This window comes from Synchiropus splendidus, chromosome 10, assembly GCF_027744825.2.
Source record: "Synchiropus splendidus isolate RoL2022-P1 chromosome 10, RoL_Sspl_1.0, whole genome shotgun sequence".
NCBI lineage: Eukaryota > Metazoa > Chordata > Actinopteri > Syngnathiformes > Callionymidae > Synchiropus > Synchiropus splendidus.
In genome coordinates, this window is record NC_071343.1 from 13,513,822 (window position 1) to 13,534,974 (window position 21,153).

The following is a 21,153-nucleotide window of genomic DNA, read 5'->3' on the forward strand; positions in this document are numbered from 1 at the left end:
CCCTCGTCACACGGCACGTGTCAGTGTGTGACTCAAACAAAGGCGCTGTCACGCTTTTATCTTCTCCTCCACTTTCCAATAATCTCTCCTCTCTTTTTTTTCCAAAATGGCGGAGAAAGAATCGATGGGGTCGACACGACTCGGCGCCTGACTGAGTGCGTGCGCTCATGTGTTCCGTTATTTTCCGGGTTCCTGTGCTCGCCGCGCTGCCGCAGCAGCAGCAGCCAGTTGACTTGTCGTCGCGCGGAGGAGAGGTCGGACTCGGCTCCCTCTCTCTGGCCGCCTGCCTGACCGCCTGCCTGTCTGGGAGAGGAGGCAACTAGCGCAACATCATCCTCCTCATCATGGCGGACCAGGGCGACTCTCCGGCGGCTGTTCAACAGCCGCCACCGGCGCTGACAACCAGCTGGCCAATTACCAGAGAGGCGTACGAGCTGCAGGAAGTCATCGGTGAGAACATGGCGATGTTACGGTGTCTCGTCTCTGTCGAGGGTCAGGTTATCAGCCGGCGCCGAGGCCTACCGGCTTTTTCTCATGTGCGCGAGCCTCCCGCAGGGGCTTTGCAGTGCGGATGTGAACCGTCACAAGCTGCCGGTGTCTGGAGCGGATGTTCTGCGAGCAGGAACGCGTATCAAGTGACGGCTCAGGCAGGAGTCACTAACTTAGTCAGTCGCTCCAAACTCTTGAAAAATCGGAGGAAACTTCCTCGTTCTCCGGATAACTACGAGGAAACTCTCTCGCGTTATTTTATCACCTTTTCAGTCATGTCAGATGTGTGGTATTTTCCGGTTTTTATATTACTTTAACCAAAACTAAGTTTGGTAACAACCGATAACTAATAACATGAGTAAACGTGTGTTTATACGCAGTTGTTTTACGTAAAATAAACAGACTTACAACGGTGAACATGACATAGCAAAGCAAAACTGACAAAAAATAATAATGAAAAAAGGACACCACTAAAACAGAACTTTCCAAATTCAAGGCACCTGCATGGTGATGTATTCTTAATCAATATTAATAATGAATTTGATATCGCTCAGTCTTTGCTAATGATGTTTAATACATAAAATGTAGCTGCACCCATATTTCCTCTTACTAGTCAACATGTGCGTGATTTTGAAGCTCATCACTAAAAATAAAAACGGCTCTTGCACGTATTCAAATCATACTGAAGTTGCTGACAAGTCAAAAAGCAAAAGAACTGAAAGTATTTGTAGCATAAACTTCACTTCTATTCCTGAACCCTGATTTGTCTTTGTTCAACAGACAAAAGACATATATTTTATGTGACCATTTCCTCGTAATATAATTGTAATTAAGTAATTTTCCAACTGTACACGTTCACATCTGTTTTGTATATTAAACACTAGTAGTTCAATTGAGGTGGCCAGCACATGGTGAAAAGTCAAAACAGAACCTCTTTATTCTCCCGCCTGCACACGTCTTGTAAAGGTTTTTAAATGTGTTTTCTCAGCCAGCAATAAAGTAACAAAATATCCCCTTAGTCTAAACAGAAGCAAGTCTACATCACATTTCATGAAGCCACAGTGAGAGTAAAAAAAAACGATATTTCCAGGTTTAAACTGGAACAGATTGAGTGAAGTTCAACACCAATCTGGAGTCGGCAACCTCTTTTTTAAGAAGCTGTTTTTCTTTCTACCGGAAAATGTGCTTATATTAACCACTAATGTAGTCTTTGCCATAAACAGAAAAAGGTGTAGTGAAACCATCTCTGTCATCACAACTGAAAAAGTTCCTGTATGGCTCTGCTGAAGCTGTAAAGGTGTGCCGTCACAGTTTCAGGAGCAGTCGCCGAAGTTGTCTCACTGAAAAGTCATATCTTGGCTGATAAGCAAAGGTGCTATAGCTCCTCATCTCTGTTCTCAGAGCGGCCGGGGTGTTAACCAGATGTTTTGTAGTCCCTTCTCATCCTTATCTGGCTCCAACACTCGACAAGTCATGTTTGTTTGTGTGCGTCACTGTTTCGGTGTGACAACCTTCACTACTCCAGCGTGGCCTGACTTGCAGTGAAGTCGCAAGAATGTAAACACTGCCAGTTTAAATAAAAAAGTTTCTTTTGTCGTCCTAATTTTCCATATGTCCTCTGTGTCCAGGCAGCGGGGCCACAGCGGTGGTGCAGGCAGCCCTCTGCACCCCCAGACAGGAGCGTGTCGCCATCAAAAGAATCAACCTGGAGAAATGCCAGACCAGCATGGACGAGTTGTTGGTGAGTGAAACAAATACGGGCTATTTCACGTTCACTGTAGCTGGCCGTCACCAAGACACCGATTAATGAGACGTCAAATGTCTCGGTCGTCCTGACCTGTTTTTAGTGAGCCAAATATAAGATGCCAGTGGAAGCATGGAATAAAATTCCCACACCCCCTGTAACATCAACGTTTCTCTCAACACTTGATGCTTCATTTCAACTCCCCAATACATATAATAACATGCGTTCACTTGGCTTTCCGGATCACTATTTTTGTTTGTGTTCCTCGTGCTGATTTTTGTATGATGTTCCTCTACTGTTACAGAAAGAAATCCAAGCGATGAGCCAGTGCAACCACCCGAATGTTGTCACCTACTACACCTCCTTTGTGGTGAAAGACGAGCTGTGGTTAGTCATGAAGCTTCTGAGCGGAGGTCAGTGAACGTGCTCTTAACCACCTGTAATAGTTTTTCCCCTCCACGCTGATTCAGTTTGATACACACTCCCAATGTTTTTTTCGTCACCTCCCTGCCGCACCCCTGGAGGTGATATCAGAGGAGGATGTGAGGTGAAACATTTCCTTTGCTTGAGACTTGTGAAACAGCAGGGTCTCCTGTCACGGCTGTCGGGATCAAACAAATGCTGTACATTTTGAGGTGATACATGAATTTAAAGAGGTCTGAAAATGATCGGCGTCCACATTTGTCACGGCTCTGTCCTTTTTAACTCCTTGGACAAGTGGCAGCTCAGTGAAATATATAATATGATGTAATGACTCTGTAATTACTGCACTACTACCTTTTTTTAATGACGCTTTTATGACACTGCAGACAGTTTCCCTGCTTTTTTTCCCTTTTTCTCTCAGGTTCCATGCTGGATATAATCAAGCACACGAGCAAAGACGAGGACAAAAGAGCACTGGATGAGCCAATTATTGCTACAATATTAAAGGAAGTCCTTGAGGGTCTCGACTACCTCCACAGAAACGGGCAAATTCACAGGTATGCATGAGAAACTGTGTTGCCACGTGAAGGCAAAGTTCAAATGGAACCAGCTGTCAGTCATTCTTTATCTCCAAATTAGTTTTTTGAAGGTTCTGTAGCGCCACTGCTGTCTCTTTTTTTGGCGGGGTGGTATTCAATTCACACTTCACTTAACTCTTATCAAATTGGGAAGCTATTGTTCTCACCTGGTCTGTCATGTGATCTCATTATGGCAGAAGACTTTCAGACTGTACCTGACATGGCGCGGTACCCTTCAACACTTTGGTGCTTGTTGGCGCTGCATATAGTTTAGTCCAGAAGACTTCACTCTTTTCTCTGCAGCAGCCTTTGTTAGTAGCATTCAAGCTACTTTTCTGCATTTAGAGCACAAGCGCAGAATGAGGTTGGCCAGCTCGTCCAACTGGAAGGATCAATACGTGCCACATGATGTTTGACTTTTGCTTTGTTTCCATCAGGGATGTGAAGGCTGGAAACATCCTGCTGGGAGAGGACGGCTCTGTTCAGATTGCAGGTGCGTTGTCATCGTCAATCTGTCCACTGTTTTCATCTTTTCACCGAAGTTGCTTCAATGTTTTCTGTCTTATCTCCTAACTGGGTATCAGTACTACGCTCTACATAAACATACTCCACTAAATCAGTTTCTTGGTTGACAAGTACACAAAATACTGAGACACTTCATTCAGACAGACTCGGATCACTTCACATTCATGGTCCAACATTTATAAGACTGTCCATGACTTATTTTTAGCTTTCATCGTGTGTTATTACCTGCTACTTTCATGAAACTCTGCTGCTACACTTGTTTCCTTTCTACTTCATATTTAATGTTTCTAAGTCTCATGGCTCTGAAACAATCAAGCCAAACCTTAAAAGTAATGAATTGATTTAAAAATATATTACATATTATTTGACATGAAAAGCTCTGTTTTGACTTGAGATTAAAAAATGAAGTGCAGGATTACCTCAAAGTAGAGAAGAAAGCTCCACACCTACTGCTCAAACTCAACCCCAATACACACAGTTGGTATTTCCTCATGCACATCTGGATCATTTGTTAGAAAACAGGATGCCAACAGACCAACGGCTCCTTCGGCCTTATGTTTATCTCATGTAAACACTGATGGAGGCGACAGGTCACTGTTAGGATGATGATGACTGATGTCAATAAAAGTCATGCAAAAGTGACGCTGGCATTGAAGTTTTGTTCTGGCCTTTAAGTGGCGTCACTCCTCTTGTTCACTTTTTATTTTCAGATTTTGGAGTGAGTGCATTCCTCGCCACAGGGGGCGATATGACAAGACACAAGGTACGAAAAACCTTTGTCGGCACACCCTGCTGGATGGCACCTGAGGTGATGGAGCAGGTGAGATCCTCGCAAAGAGACACGTGCACTATAGAAATATTATTGATTTTTCACTTTGTAGCAGTTAAATAGTCATAATATATACCGAACAACAGTCAGAAAAACGTGGAAGCGTAACTTAACAGAATGAAAGTGGTTTAAACGGAAGTAGGAATGCACAAACGTTTGATAGTTTTCTAAGTGAATATTAATGAAATATTGAAATTCAAGCAATAAAATATGGGAAATATACAGTCAATTGTATGTCAGTCATGTTGAGTAATAAAAAAATAGTGAAAAGAAAATTGATGCAATGAAAGTCATGAAATATGAGTCATTTTTGATAGACTATTGGATTTTAAATGCAGAGTTTAAGCCTATTAAAATGTTTTTTAATCATATTAACATACTATAAACTATAGTGAGGCTGGTATAGCTTTTGGCTAGTAACATTTTAATTTTAATTGTCATTTTTTTGTCATAAGAGTTACAATGTAACATGTTTGTCTCCTGCAGGTACGGGGCTATGATTTTAAAGCGGACATTTGGAGTTTTGGAATCACAGCAATAGAATTAGCAACTGGCTCAGCACCTTACCATCGCTACCCACCCATGAAGGTAAGTGTTTTATTAGCTTTCAACTACAACAAATGAGAAAAGAGTTAGCGTACCGGTAATAAGCTAATATGAATATACGTCGCCAAAAATTCTACATATTTTCCCATCATTTTTGGATGCAAGGAAAACATGAATTTGTTATTTTTTTGTTATATTTCAATGCACTTTCTTTATTATTTCAAAAATATTCAATATATTCTGTATATACTATACTATATCTTCTATTTTTTTCTTTATTTCAACTCATTTTAAACTCTTGCCAGTGTATCATTCATACTGAGTTTACATTGCGACTTGTGTCTTCATGCTCAAGTGTGATGGTTCTTTGTGTTTTCAGGTCTTAATGTTGACTCTGCAGAATGACCCGCCCAACCTGGAGACAGGGGTGGAGGACAAAGAGTTGCTAAAGAAATACGGCAAATCGTTTAGAAAGTTAATAACTATGTGCCTTCAGAAGGACCCCGCCAAGAGGTTGTCATTCACATTAATGCCACTCTCATTTGACGAAAGTCTGTCTCTATCCGGATGCTACGGTAACTCTCCCATCCCTTTGTTTTTGCAGGCCAGCAGCTGCAGAGCTTTTGAAGTGTAAATTTTTCCAAAAAGCAAAGGTTGGCATTTATTGATTTCATCTGATATCTTAAAGCTCTGCACACTGTGTGTCTGAGGGTCCTTTATATTTGCAGAACAAAGAGTATCTGGTCGAAAAGCTTTTGTGTTGCGCACCAAAAATCTCCCAGAGAGCGAAAAAGGTATGTTGACACTGACATTCCCTGTGGAATCGCCCGGTTATTGACTAAACATGAACATGAATAATGTCTATGTGGTGGGATTGATGAGCTTGTGTCCACTAGGATTTACTGTCAACACAAACTACGCACTCTGCCTGCTCCTTTAACATTTGGATGCCCGATCCCATCGGTCCACCTTGGAAAATATGGGCCACTGCTGCACAAGAGTCATATGGGTGACGGTGTCGATAACCTCTCAGCGCTACACACATTCAATTAGCTCTCAGAATGCTGGGCAATGGTCTTTGGCCTGGTTTGCCCACTCGCAGCTATTTTCAGGCAGGAAGTGCCGTTTTCAGCCACAGCTGTTATTGGCTTCCCATAATAGCCGGTCTGGATGGCCGGTGCTGAAATGGGGAGGGTATTGCCAGAAGGCAAAGTGGCAGCGTGGAAATTCACTGACAGGGTCACGAGCTGGTTGAGGACAGAGTGGTCAGTGTGACTGTGTGTGATGCTTTACACGCGCTGTGTTTCTAGCCCGTGAATGTGGTTGTCGATGGTAAGCGGTCGATTACAGCTGTACCAACGTGGAGGAGTAACTGTGAAAAGACTGTCTACACTAACTAACAGGGATGTGCACAGGTAGTGGTGCCCATCCACATGAGAAAAGTGCCCCTTCCGCAGCCCTGTTCTCATTTTTAAATTCTGGTGAAAAAGAGTAGTTACTCTCCTCAATTCGCCCCCAATGTATTTTGCTATCTACTAGGCATGAGTTCTTATCAGAACCGCTCCTCTATACGCCGCGCAGAGCGGCTCCTCCGAACTATGTAATACTGAGTGGACTTATTTACTTTGAATTTAGTTACTTCGTTTCCAAATAGAACTCATAGTAAAATGCAGTAGACTTAAAAGAACGGAGGCGATTCTTCATCATTTTGTTCTTCAGTGGTCCGACCACAGTGCTACTGATTATTAATAGAATTGCATTTTATGTTTTATAACATTGGATTGAATGTTTGTAAACACAAACAAACTGACCCAACAACAATCATTTTGCAACGGGTCTCCTTTTTTGTGCCTGTCTGTGCCTGTCGACTGGATCCTATTATATTCAAAAGCCCAGAATGTGAGAGCTAGTGGTGCCCAGTACACGTTTAATAAAAGCCTCTTCATGACTTAGAAGTTAACATGACTCAACCTTTGTAAAAGTGACCTCTCATTAACAAAAGCCTATGTAACAGTGGTTGTCAAGCTCACAGAAAAAGTGTGCCACACACTCAGGAGGGTAGCGGCAATGTCTCAGTAGCACAAACATTTTGACCTTCTATTTGGCCAACGAGACTGGCTCTGCCCTGTTTTTCACTCCTGTGTCCTGCTTTGCTCTGTTTTGACCCTCTGTGGGATCTGTAGTCATACTAAACACACACAATGTACTCGAAGGGAAACACTGATTATAGGGGTCCTTTAAAGGACAGGCGTCTTCGGCACACCTCGGTAAACAGGCTTTAATGGGAAGTGATTTCACCTTGAATATCCTCCGGAGAATGAGCTGCAGCTGACAGATCCAGAGTCGGCTGTCAGCAGTCAAGTTATTTTGAAAAGCTGAGGAGCAAATCAAGCATCCTTTGTGTGCCGGAGAGATTGGTCCGCATGAGTGACAATGAAGTATCAGTTTCATTTGACCTCCCGTCAAGATCTCTCACAGGGCTGACTGTCAAAATATTAATGGACACTTGAGGACACACAGGAAACTCTTCTACACTTGGAAATTATGTAGCATCGACCAGCTAAAGTTGAGGGTTTCATTTCAGCAGGATTTGAACTGAACAGCGGGAAAAGTTGGGCTGAAACAATTGGATTTATTCCTTGCTTTAAAAGCTGTCCTTTGCTGTTACGTGGCTCCAACCTCCTACAAACAATCAATTATTGCCTTTATCATGTTTGTTTTTAAGGGTAAATATTAAGGCTCACTATTTGATTTAATTACTGTAGGTGTGTTTTGCTTTTTTACTTGTGTGCCATGATTATCATTTAGCAGTAAAATGCTCATAAATGAGGTCATTTCACTTCCTTTAAATGTTTTACATTTATATATACAAGCTGAAAGTGAAATGTTTACTCAGTGAATACATCTTTCTTTTCAAACCGAGAGTTGGAATATATTTTGAAACATTTTATACTGATCCATGAAAAGCACATGGTCACTCCAAAACATTGTTTGTAATCGGACTCCATATTTTCACACGTATGTAAAGGCACCCCCGAAACATTTAGAACAAATTTCTGATTTCACATATAAAGGTGATGAAAATTGAGTTGTATAGGAATTCAGCCTCAATGTGGACTTAGTTACATTACTGTCGTTTGAATTGTTTTGTTATGGTATAAGACACATCCGAGTAGGTGATTTTGATCACAATATTTGGACTATACTTCCTTGCTGGGCCGGTCTGTGCTGTGTGTGACGCTCCTCCATGTGGGGGAAGGCCTTGGAAATCATCTGTTCAATCTTGATGGTATCTTTTGGCAGCCCTTCTCCGTCTGTCAGAGGTTTCTCTATTAGGTTCACCTGGCTGCAGCTCTCTCAGTCACATGACTTTGTTCACAATAATCCTCTTTTTTTCCCGCACACACACACACGCATTTCTTCTCACTCTGTGTTTTTGGGTGCGAGACAATGACAGGTTGTTGTGTCTGTTTTGCTGAAGGACCCTGATCCAAGTCATTGTTCTGGTTTGGAAAATAAACCTGACACCACCAGTGGGGTAGTTCTTCACCTTACCTTGTCTTTAGTCCCCTGTTAGCAGCTTAGTGTCCTGCGTGCCGGCTTGAACTACTCAGTGCTGTTATAACCTGCCTCACAACGCTGCGTCGGCTGTCTAGACCCTCGGCTTTGACTTCCTCAGGTGCTTTGCTGTGGTTTTCAGTAGCTAGATTTGTGCGTCAGCCGCCATTAAACCTTTACATACTGTTCACGCTGACAACAGAGGAGAGCTCTCACAATGAAAGCAGTTGATAATGTGTCCACCGTTGGACTCCTAGGTACGTCGAGTCCCGGGCTCCAGCGGGCATTTACACAAGACGGAAGATGGAGACTGGGAGTGGAGCGACGACGAGCTGGACGAAGGCAGCGAGGAGGGGAAGGCAGCGGTCAATCAGGGCAGGGTATGGCAACACTTCACAGGACTGTCTGCATGTCGAACCCGAGGCCAAACCCTGTGTCTGACTCCTGTTCACCTCCTGCTGCAGCCATTTACAACAAGGGGAAATAGTCAATAGTCTGTCAGTATTGGTCGCCTGAAATGAAAGAGAAACACCTTGTTGCTGTTGGTCTCAACAAACCTGAGTACTGTAGGTCAAGTTTCCTCTTTGGCCACGAGGGCGCGCCATTGCAGAGGTTTGCCTCTATTTGAACTTGTACTTGTCAGCACTTTTTAGTTTTCTCTCATCGATTAATAGGTCAATACACTTCTAGATCATGACAGGCTCTGGGGCTAATATTTATATTTCATCGTTTATAAGGGATTTACCTTTCTAAATGTGTGCATATTTAATTCAAATTATTTATTCACATCTTTAATCCATATTTTATGGTGAACTGCAAATAATATGAAATTTATTATTATTATTTTTTGCCCATTGCAGTCAGAACTCACAAGCTGCTTCATACTGTGAAAAAATAGGTACAATCCAGTAAAAATCAACATGGCAAAGAACTGATGCTTTGTAGCACCAGTTTGTGAATGTCTTATATCTTTAAGTGCCTCTACAGATCTAACAGCAAAGTGTCTGGTTTTTCCCTCCAGTCAAGAAGGGTCAAAGTGGAACCAGACGATGTAAGTTGTTATCACCTTAATTCATCTCTTGAATGTTTCCCATATATATATATATTCTCATTTTGCCTGAGACATCATTTACAGCCACCTCAACCAGACAAGTGCTTTGTATTTTCACTGACTCTGCTGCGTCCTGCATTGTTCTAAACACACAACTGACTCAAATAAGGAGTTGGTTCACAAGTCAGAGATGATGTCTCTGCTATATCATTGGTAGTTTCATCAAAGTTGTAAAGCCAGACTATTGTTTGGGCTTCATTTTTCTCTGAGTTAATTGTCGCGGGACCAGTCATTGTCTTTCTGGAATGAGCTCTGATCAACCATTTTCCCAGACAGTAATATTGTCTGCTCAATAATACCTCTTGCTGCTGTGTTCCTCTCAGAACGATGCCAATGCCAACGACGTCCCAATTGAAGGGTTGTCTCTTCAGCATCCCCAGGTGAGGGATTCTGAGCAGCTCTAATTTGTCACGAGTCGTTGCTCCGATGGCGCTGATTTTTTCTCAAACCTGTGTCTGTCACGGTGCGTGATTGTTGGTCTCTTGGTTGGCAGCGAAATGGCTGTCTGCCTGACAGCATCAGTGCTCTGTCTGCCAGCGTCTCATCAAAAAGTACTTTCATTTAAAGCCACTTTCTTTGGCTGTTTTGACAACGCGCCGATCTCTGAGCTACACTCATGCTGTTATTTCAGGGCTTAAATATGGCGTCTTCACGTCTTGTTCCTCCCCTTCACCTCCCTTCCTCTTTTCCTTTCAACACCTGCGTCTATCATGCGTTCACTTTTACTCATGCGTTTGTATTTAACCAATCCTCTCACGCAGGTTGAACCATTCGGGGAAACCACTTACATCCAAGGCGTTGTGAACATGGTGCTTCGGCTCAGGTGAGACGCTTTCGTTTCTCCAGGAAATCCCGGAGGACCTGGTCTTGAAAACCGCTACATTGTTAGAGTCAAGTTAGCGCATATTATTGTCTCTAGCCAGTGTAAGAGTGTTAAATAAATAAAGAGTTGATGTTGTGGTTGAGGCAGTAAATAAGTGATGACAAACGTAGCTTGACTAAACATTAAAAAAACAGAGCGTAATGTGAGGTTGGCTGACATTGTTATGGTCGTGTAGGCTTTTTTAAACATGTATTTCAGTGAAAAAGTAGGAACTTATGGAGAAGGAGAAGTGTAACTTGAATCTCACTCAATCTTCAAGTTAAAAATACATTTCTGAAGCCTGTGTGCTTCAGATTTATTTGTTACTGAGAGATCCTAACCGAGCAGCTATTCATGATCTGACCAATAATGCACACGGTGGATCCCTCCTCTGAGGAGTTGTGTTCTCCCCATGCTGCTGTGGTTTTCCTCCTATAGTCCGACACCACCCAGAGGTCACCTGAAGACATACAGTAAATGTTAGAGATTTACTCCTGACTCCTGATATAGATCCTTCCATTCAAATGTTTTTGAACAGTTTGGTGTGAGTCATGGTGCGTCTTTGAAAGAGGAATGTGTAAATCATAAATAAAAATAGTGAGCTTTACGATAGAACAGCTCGATTCAATGTAGATGTTATGTTTTAGACAATTTACTGTTTGCCACATTTCAAAGTGGTAGGTTTGTGATTTTCTCCTGAAGCTGCTGCTACCTGTCTTGAAAGACACCAAGGTGCAGAGGGTTAGCCTCTGCACCTTGGTGTCAGGATCTTTAGGAAAGATAGAAACAAGTCCCTAGATCTCATGAAAACAAGACTCCGTCCTCACTCAAGAACAGACATACTGTTCATCGGTGGTGTGTCGTCTCTCCCATGACCCTTTGCGTAGTGACATCACTGGAACTGTAGTATTATGGATCTTATACTCTCACAGTCCAGTGCAGCGTAAGATGTCGGTTCATCTAGCTGGCACTAGAAAACCACAAAAGGGAACCTTTAACTTGAGCTTTACTTAAAAAAAAAATGTTTTTATTACATTTTTACGCTAAAATTCAAAACCAGATCCCTTTGCTCCTTCTGCCATAATAAAAGATAATAATAATAACAACTATAAACAAGCCACACAGCAAAACATACATGAGTGTGGGTTCAATAGAGGGTTGAATGTGTCAGTATTCAGTCCAGTCCAATCTTTTCTAGCTGTAAAAAGTACATCGCATTTGTCACATCCAGTGTCTGAAAGTTGGAGGTGATGAGTCCTTCCAATTGGAGCTTTGTTTTTTGAACACACTTTCCTGAAAAGCTCCTCCACATTTACATAGATCCTTGTTGCTTCTTCTTCTCATGCAGTTTATTTCACATTCGAGGTATATTTGAGGTATATCCTGGTGTAAATGTTCAGGTGATCTTGACATTGGATTGCAGTATAATGCAGACCACTAAAGTCCTTTAATACTATTTTGAAGTACATAGCCAATAATTTTTTGAGTGCTGCTTTTACAATATTACATTGTAACTTTCACTTTCATTTGAGTAGTGTTTGACCTCGTGTGTTTATTGACTCAAGAAAGATTTTTAAGAACTATACTAACTATATATGGAATTGATAAAAGGGTGAGATTTTTTTAATTTCTGTTTATCTTGGTAAATACGCCGGAGGAGTGCTGGGGTTTTCTTCTCAATCCCAAGTTTAAAAATAAACAACCACACTCCTGAAAAGAGCATTGTCTTCCTCCAACCCAGCTCTGCTGTAGGCCGCTTTTTTCATGCTCATTTTTCTGTCTTGCTGCTCCTGTCATGGGGAGGAAGAGAGTAACACTTCATTGGCTCTGGGGCTCAGGTTTTCCATCATCCAGCTGCCTCCGTCGCTGCATAACAGGCAATTTACTTTATTTATAGTAGAGAGACGGGTTTATATTTAGCATTTAAAGTGGCCATTTGAATAACAAAGACGGTGGGTTTTCAGTAGCCGCGGCACGCAGGCGTGTGTGCAGATCACAAGTCTGATGAGGCTCAGTGGATAAAGTTGAGAAAGTCATCTCTTACTGCATCTATTAAAGAACCAGGAAGCTGAGAACGCACCAGTCAAGAGTCTTGGATCTTCTCCTGCCTCTTGTCCACCAGGCCCTCGGTCTGGTGGATGCATCAAATCCTTGCCGCGTCAACTTTAACTAAACACTTGATTTTTAGCCATTTTTTTCTCTTCATTTGAGTGGAATGGGCTGCACCATCCTTCACTCATTCTGCCAGACTGAAATTCACCCCTAGGATTTCTGTTAAAGTTTTGAGCTTTGTCACAAATGGTGCCTCTTTGACTTTGACAGCCCCTCGAGCGTGACATCCTTGTCTGGGATTTATCAAATCTCTGCCACTGTGGTATCATTTGGAGACGCGCCCCTCCTTCACTGCTCCTTGTTCAGCGGCCTCCTCCATCTTCACCAGCCTTCATCATTGGTCTTTGTCCATGTCTCTTAGCCATCTGAGTGGGACACTTTCTCACAGTCCCTGGACGATGACAGGGTCAGGACAGGGAATATTTGACTCTATTTTCCTGTCAGTCATGAGACCCCGCTCAGGTTTCTCCTGCCACCCTTTTGTTCATGTCTTCCTCTCGTCACTGCTGCTCCAGAATTGCAGGGGCAGACCCCTATTTAAGCGGCACTGTCTGTGTTTGCTGGGAGGAAAACAAAGCACAACACACGCTAAGAAACCACGGTGAAGACGAGGGAGTCAACTGATGCTGATTCCTCCTAACAAGCTCCTGTCGGGGTCAATGACCTCCGGAAGCACCATTGTTCCTATTCGTCGAAGGCTTCTGTGGATATCAAGATTCAGTCTTCATCCGTCCGCCAGGTCTTTGCGTTTTCAGCAGATTTCCTGAGAAGTTTGCCGTTGTGCGCATGCTCTTGTCCCAATGTCACTGCGGCTTAGAAGGCCCGAACAGCAAACATGCAACTGGTACTCACTGTGCGGTTCGATCTGGAGATGGCGCTTCTTCACTCTCCCCTGACCCTGGTGTTTACCCAAGTGCTCACTGACACCAAAAGGAGCTTTTGTTGGGAGAAATGTTAGATGTTAAGGAAACAGCCCCGACCACCTGAGTATGTTCCTCGACCTTGGTGGGGAGTCCAACTCAGCTCTGCTCTCTGACACCTGCTGCAGAGCCAGTGAAGACCATTCTGGAGGAGGCTGGTGGTTCAGATCAGTGACTTGTCTGAGCTGAGTTGGACACCACACGTCACCAGACGCTGTGCTAGTGCTTGCTAATGCTCATTGAACTGTGAGCAAATGCTTCAAGGTTTATTTATTCATTTATTTTGACATCTTTCCGTCAATTCTTTTCTTATTAGCGGCTACATGTCTTTATATTTTTCTTAGGTTTTCTTTTTCTCAAAAAAAATGTTTTTTTTACATTTATTTAAACTTGTGGTTGTTGAAGAAAGTTTTTTTTTTTGCGGTTGTATTAATACATTTTTTTTTACTCTCACGTTTTTCTGATGCCTGTGTGGTTTCCATTATTGATCATTTTTCATTCTTTTTTGTATTTATGTATTTGTTCTCACCATTAGCTGTTTTTTGTTTGTTGCAATATTTGACGTGTTATTATTAGCTCTCTCTTTTCTTTTCTTTCTTTTTTCTTTTTTAAATGTCTATATATTCATTCTTTCATCTAAGGTTGTCTTATTGATATTTTTTCTCAATGCTTCATGGCTTTTTCCCCTTTTATTTTTTTCTTCCATTTTTTAAATGTACTTTTTTCTTGAGATTGCATATTTCATTACATTTTCATCCTTTTTTCTGAGGAATGTATGGTTTTCATAATTTTTTCTGTTGACATTTCTATTATAGCTGAGGATTTCTGTCTTTCATGACAGACATAATTCATTTCTCTTTCATTATTCTGACATTCAGGGTTTTTTTCCCCCATAAAGTTTCTCCCAGAAGTGTGTACAACTACACTGCTCACTATTACCAACAGTCTTCTGCATGATGACGCCTCTACTTTGGCCTCTACTTTTACAATATACTTCCACAAAGACAACCTGTGGAGAAAATATACACATATATAACCTTCCGTGCTTCTTCCACTGAACATGCCGACACTCTCTTGACCCAGAACAGCCTTTGTGATTTTATTTTGTTGGATGAAGTTGTATCATATTATTCACCATACTGGGAACTATTACGAGTTATAGTTGGGAGTTCAAGATTCAGATTTCAAAATTTCGATTGAAGAAATGACACTCAAGAAATGTGGTTTATCCTGGCAGGAATTCTAAAAAGGAGCTCAACGACATCCGGTTCGAGTTCACCCCGGGGCGAGGTAAGCAGCGTCCGACCTCATGTGTCCGGCTCCAGCTCGCTCTATATGACCTCACGCTGAGTCTTCTCCCTGCCCAGACACGGCCGACGGTGTTTCGCAGGAGCTGTTCTCCGCAGGCCTGGTGAATGGACACGACGTTGTCGTGGGTAATGAAACGCCCGCCTGTCCCACTGAACTCCCATGTTTTCATTATGGTCTGCATTCTTCTCGCCCCAGTTGCCGCTAACCTTCAGAAGATAGTTGACGACCCGATGACCTACAGAGTATTGACCTTCAAGTTGGTGAGTCCATGTGTTGCTGCTGCTTGAAGAAGCTTGAGTCATATTTTGGTTGGACAAAACAACGTGTTTTCCTGGTGTGAATGCCACTGTTTGTGTCGTTGTTTACCTTGTTGGGTGTGGCTCCTTTCACGGAAGTGATTCCGTTTCCGTGGTGCTCTGTAGCGCCGTGTGGGTCGCCAGCGCTAACTATCACTATATAAACTGTCATAACAAATGTGTTGTTATTGTTCATACATAGATGTTAGGTTTGCGACGTTAGTCTAGGTCAGTGGGGGGTTGAGAGGGGCCATTGTGCCAAACGAAAGGCGATGACTATGAAACATGAAGGGGAAAATGAAAAATATATGCCTAAATAACCAGGACAAAAAGGTTAAATGTAAGTAATATATTAAGTGCAAACGTGCCATGAAGCCTAAAAAGCTTCATTTGAGATGCATTTTATTTCAATATAAATCATGAAAGAGCAATGGACCAAATATCTGAGAAAGACTTGAAGAAGGATTACTTCAAAATATATTTTCACCTTTCTTTCAATGTATTTTGAGGACCAAAAAATACTCGAAGAAAAAAGGGGAGTCTTCTGTGTTATATTTACTGCCGAACCAGTCATGTCTGAAAACATAACAGGACAAAGGAATTGTTAGAAACTTTACGACTGGTTAGTTATAGTTTAAGTCTGAGCTCAAGAGGGCCGCGAAAATAGAGCAAGGGGCCTTATGTGGCCCCCGAGCCACAGACCGTCGAGATTCGAGGACTCCGGAATGTAGCAGAGCAGATTGGAGACGCACTAAATCAAAGTTCAGAGTGACCCGCTGGTCTAATCCGGTATTTCCACCAAGCTAACCGAACCTTTTAGGGAAGCTTCAGACGCAGGCGTTGAACCTTCACGCTGATCTTTCCAGGCCTCTGGCTGCGACGACTCGGAAGTCCCTGATGAGGTGAAGCTGATCGGCTTCGCCCAGCTGAGCATTAGCTGATGTTCCCTGCTGCGGCAGGTGAGAGGGGAGCCACGCTTCAAGAAGGACTGGGAAACAAACCGCAGCAGTAACTGAAGTATATCTCACCGGGAGCCGGAGCCCTGGCATGTCCCCGCTTTGTAACTCCTGTCCCTCGACGCCCAACGACATTCCACCGCCCAGCACACACACACACACACACACACACACACACACACACACACGGGGATCAGGAGTCTGAAGACGAACTCAGGAGGTCCAAGAAGACGTAGCTCTGAATGTCTTATTTATTTCTTCCTTTTTTTTTTTTACTTCATCTTGTACAACAAATAATAATTTATTTAAACTTCTGTCTTTACTTTCGAGTTTCCATGAGTCAGCGGAATTGAGACCCTGAATGAACCAATGAGATAAGCACATTTCCAAGATGAATGTCTGGACAGCTGATACAATGTATTGCCCTGTCCTTGTCTGTAACACGGACCGGAGCAGAGACCTGGACACTACTGTGCTTCATGTCCCAGACGGTGGTGACGCTTCAGTCTTCTAGAGGTGCCTTCTTCATTTCTCTGTGCCTATCGCACCCAGTCGCGGTGGTAGGCCACGTGGAGAGCAGGACTGTCGGCTTACCAGGCCTGGTCATAATCCCAGCGCACTGCACCGAACCTGCTCTCAATATACAGTATTTAATCAAACCTACTGTATTGCAGTGGAAGCTAGAGTCCAACGAGCCACTTCTTTGGAGGTTCGGAATCAATTTCAGGAGCTGGTCACGGAAAGTCATTCTAGATGAAGTAACTTGTTGTTATCGGTGTACATACAGTTTGTGTACCATTTAATCGCATAACCAAATTCCCACTGTGTAATCAGCTGGCGTTAAATTTGTGGAAAAAGGAGCAACAAATAAATTCATTAACAAGGTATACGTTGTGTTTGAGTCTCTTAAGATACTGCAAAAGATGTTTTTAAATGTATTTATGACTTCATTTGAATGTATTCAATGCTCAAAAATGAAGGGCATATTTTATATGATAGATACTTTTTATTTGTGAATTAATTTTTACTTTTTGATAAACTGTTTTTCTTAGGAGACATTTTCTCAGATCGTGCCACCTCCTCACTTCAAGTAACTTCAGTAAAAGCTACTTTTCCAATGAGAAGGAAACAAAAAGAAGGGCAACGATTGACAAGAAAATTGACCATCCCTGCTTCACAAAACAAAATATTTTTTTCAAATGTGCGGGATGCCCCAAAATATGATTGTGCTAAAATATGTTTTCGCCTCTCCACTGACCCCTTCAGGACCTGTACAGGTGCTTGTAGTAATTGACCAAGAAATAAAATACAGCAACAATTGAAGAGTTTTATTGTTCAAGTATTGTTTTTTTTTTCATAGAAAAAGAAAACATCTTGTGATGGATAAACAGCAACCCACAAGTCCAAGAGAAAATTCTGACTCAGCATTTTAAAGAGGTCACTGTCGACACTCGGGCCCCATCTGTGACCACAAGACGCTGCTGGTTGTCCTTCGCTGACAGAAGAGGCACACATTTCTATGAAACAAAGTTGGCTTCAAAACAACAAGGCGATAAAGTGATGATGCAAACGGCAAAACAGCAGAAGGAAAATTACATTTCTGATTTCACCATTCCATTTTTGGATTCTCTCCCTGTTAGTTCTGCTGAGTCAGCAGCTCAGTAACCAGAACAGCTGCTGTTAAAGGGACGTAACAAACAAATAAACAAAGGTCACCAGAGAGTCCATCACTCGTGTGTTTTCTCTGCCACAAACTCTGCTGTAAACGCCTTGACATTGCAGGATAGAAAAGCGCATCTGTGGAGTCTCTTTTGTCTCATCTGGTTTAGCTACATTTAAGACGTAGACAAGACTCTTACATACTTATGAGACATACAAACTAACAAAGCCCATTCAGCGGAAAAAAAGTCACCTATTTTCAGAGTCCAAACCATTTTATTCAGCAAGTCTACTGCGAGTGCCCTACAGATGACTGAGCTTCCGTTGGGTCGCGTAAGTGTAGGTGTTAATATACGGATACATGTGTATTTTGCAGCTATTATGAGCCAGAAAAAAAATGTAGAAAACTGATCTCTGGGGTGCGATTAAAAACGTAAAACAGTTCAGCCGTCTTTGACTGAAATGATTTGACTTTTGAAATGCGTCGCTTGATTTTCCAAAGTTTACATTGTCTGTATAATTGATAATGCCTCAAAAAAAGGAGTAAAAATAGACTGCTGTCTTCCAGCATATAGTCACCCGCCCCCCCCAAAAAAGAAAAAAGGGAATTTGATTTTGATAATGTGAAACTGAAAAACTAGCTGATTCTATTTCTGCTGTTGTTCTGGTGTCAAAAATAAAGAAATGGTGTCAAAATCCAAATAGTGCAAGACTGCCTTGCTTGTCAACCACTTCCTGTTTAGAAAAAAAAAAAAAAAAAGCATGTCATTAAATGACTCCAAACAAGGGGCTGCTGTTGGACAAAGATGCCGGTCGGGATCAACATTCAGTACAGGAAGGGAAGCCATGATGGATGAAGGATCGAAGAATGACTTCATTGACCTCAATGAAAGAACTTAAGAGTCAGGCTCATTTCATCACTTGAAAACAGTGTGCAAAACAAATGCGCAAAAACAACGACAGATCAGAGGCTTTAACAAAAAAGAAGCAACTCTTCAACAATCTTGAGACGTTTTCGCATCAAATGATAAAGTGGAGCCCTCGAGTCAAGCGTTCTGTTTTCATTCTTTGACACTTTAAAATCAAGTCAGAAAAGGCAAGTCAATGTTGTCGGCCAGTCGCGCTAACATTTCAGGTGCTTCCTGCTGGACATGTCGTTCCAGACCCGGTGCATCTCCTCCGGAGAGATCTGATGCACGGTGATGACCCGTCTGTAGCGGCACAGACTGTAGGCCATCTTCCAGTGGTTGAAGCCGCTGTTCTGGTACGGGTGGATGCCCAGCTTCCTCAGGCAAAGTCCCACGTACACGTCCTCCAGGTGCAACAGTCGCGTGTGGAGCGAGGTTTTGAAAATCAGCTCCGCTATGTCCGCCGAGAACACGTAGCCGGTGCCCGAGCAGAAGGGCGGGTACTTGCTGTCGGGGTACGCGTCTCGGGGCATGTACCACTTGCTCCGCATGTCTCTGATGGGCCCCCCGTTGATCACGTAGCCTGTGAAGTATCTCCTCTTGGGTTTGGTGGTGGGCTTCAGCAACTTGTATATCAGGTTGTCCATGTTGACAAAAATGTCGCTGTCCGTCTTCAGCACGTACTGCGCCTTGGGGCAGTGGGTGGCCACCCAGCGCATCCCCATCAAGGTCTTGAGGGTGAGATTGTGGTAGGAGTCCACAAAGTCCTCCACGATGATGTCGTGGAAGATCTGGCTCTCCTGCTCCACCATCTGGTTGAGAACGGGGTCGGTGTTCATCCCCAGCAGGAAGAGGGTGAGGATCTGGACGTCGGTGAAGCCGCTCTCGTCCCCCCAGGTCTCCCGGATGGCCTGCCGGGCGTCAAACTCCTTGTGCATGGTGCTGATGAGGATGACCAGGAAGGGGGTGACGCTCTCACATTTCTTGGGTTCGTTGATGACGAATTCGAAAGCGTGCGGGTTGAGAGGTCGGGTGCGGATGTTGTTGAAGGTGATGTTTTTGGGGGGCTTCACCGTCTTGCGTATAGGCACGGAGATGCTGCCCACGTAGCTGGAGGTGGGCCGCGTGATGCTCAGGTACCAGAGCGCGCTGGCCCAGCACACCACCGTCAGCAGGTACAAGCACGACACCTTTGAAGGCATGATCATGCACTTGGGAGGGGACTCCCACTCGGAGCGTTTGAGCCGCTGATGCGCCATCAGGCCGCCCAGACGTCTGGCCTCACATCAGTGATGGGTCAGGTGAGAAGGCCTCTCCTGGGGAGGGTGCACTAAGGTCTGGAAGGGAGAACAAACGTGACGTTAACACAGCTCCTCTGCTTTTTACACATCTGCTGGGGTTTTAGCCCTGGCTCTGCCGACCACCCCAGAGTTCCTGATCTTGGGGCGAGCTCGGGGTGTCAAATGTTTTTCGATACAAAATAACTGTTTAGTATTTACAAATACAAATAGACTTAAATCAAATAAAATACAAACAGTATCAATGGATTATTCTCCCAAAATATTTTGCACATTCCAAGGGTCAAAAACAAATTAAATACTGGATATTTTACATGTCCGTCTTTATGTGCACTATGTGCATAGCCTTCTTTTCCTTTTTCCTACACTGTCTGTTTATTTTTTTTTAAAGAGTATTTTGTATTTTACATTTTTATATTTACATTTTTTGTTGTTTACAGAGCAAAACAAAGTTTCCCTCAGCATTAATAAAGTTTTTCAGATTCTGATTTATTTATTACTGTTTTATATATATTTTTTTTGCTTGATGTTTTTTTGCATGACGCCCAAAACCCAAAATTTCCTCCCACAGTGGAAACATACATGAAGATTGAATTCTGAGTGTGTGTGTGTGCCTCCACTCTGTGACTGTGTGATGGAAGACTGTTTTGTTTACTTGTCTCACTAAACCTTGGAATTATCTTGCAACTTCATTATTGCAGTCAGAATGAAGAGAGCGAAAACGTCCTGCATCTCCATCAGTTCAGTGGAAAAATGATGAGTCATGCTCAGAGCAGCGGGCGACTCGGCAGAGCCTGCCGTCATTATACTGAGGCAGGATCAGGCGTTTCATAGAACACTGAACCGGAGGACCACGGTGGCCCTGAGTCCTTTTGTTATCACGTGTCTGGTGGAGCGAGAAGAAACGCTGACTCACTCTAATCTGGGAGGCGTAGCGTGCGCAGCTGATGGAAGCTGTTGCCTCACAACAAGTTCACAATCTTCCTTTTTTCTGCACGTAGTTTGGTTTAAAACATTAAAAACAAACC

The 21,153-nt window shown here is 43.0% G+C and overlaps 2 protein-coding genes across 4 annotated transcripts in view; one reads left to right on the forward strand and one right to left on the reverse strand.

Annotated features, from left to right (window-relative positions):
- On the forward strand, nt 1-18,254 carry stk39 (serine threonine kinase 39). 3 transcript variants are annotated; one of them, XM_053876946.1, is made up of 18 exons: nt 1-450; nt 2,118-2,230; nt 2,538-2,646; nt 3,078-3,213; nt 3,672-3,727; nt 4,470-4,579; nt 5,075-5,176; nt 5,514-5,647; nt 5,739-5,787; nt 5,863-5,928; nt 8,950-9,072; nt 9,714-9,743; nt 10,127-10,183; nt 10,565-10,626; nt 14,935-14,987; nt 15,065-15,108; nt 15,204-15,268; nt 16,171-18,254. In XM_053876946.1, exons 1-17 carry the CDS (start codon nt 345-347, stop codon nt 15,225-15,227), a joined length of 1,374 nt encoding a protein of 457 aa, XP_053732921.1. In that variant the 5' UTR covers nt 1-344; the 3' UTR covers nt 15,228-15,268; nt 16,171-18,254. The 3 variants fall into 3 exon arrangements, with proteins under 3 accessions (XP_053732921.1, XP_053732920.1, XP_053732919.1); XM_053876944.1 differs by having other exon boundaries at nt 2-450; nt 15,065-15,133; nt 16,171-18,251; XM_053876945.1 differs by lacking the exons at nt 9,714-9,743; nt 10,127-10,183 and having other exon boundaries at nt 15,065-15,133; nt 16,171-18,252.
- The window catches only part of b3galt1b (UDP-Gal:betaGlcNAc beta 1,3-galactosyltransferase, polypeptide 1b), a 20,776-nt gene continuing 17,146 nt past the window's right edge, over nt 17,524-21,153 (reverse strand). The window contains exon 2 of the mRNA XM_053876947.1: nt 17,524-20,164. Coding sequence (XP_053732922.1) covers nt 19,043-20,086 — 1,044 coding nt within the window. The 5' untranslated portion in view covers nt 20,087-20,164 and the 3' untranslated portion in view covers nt 17,524-19,042. The remainder of the gene's footprint in view (nt 20,165-21,153) is intronic.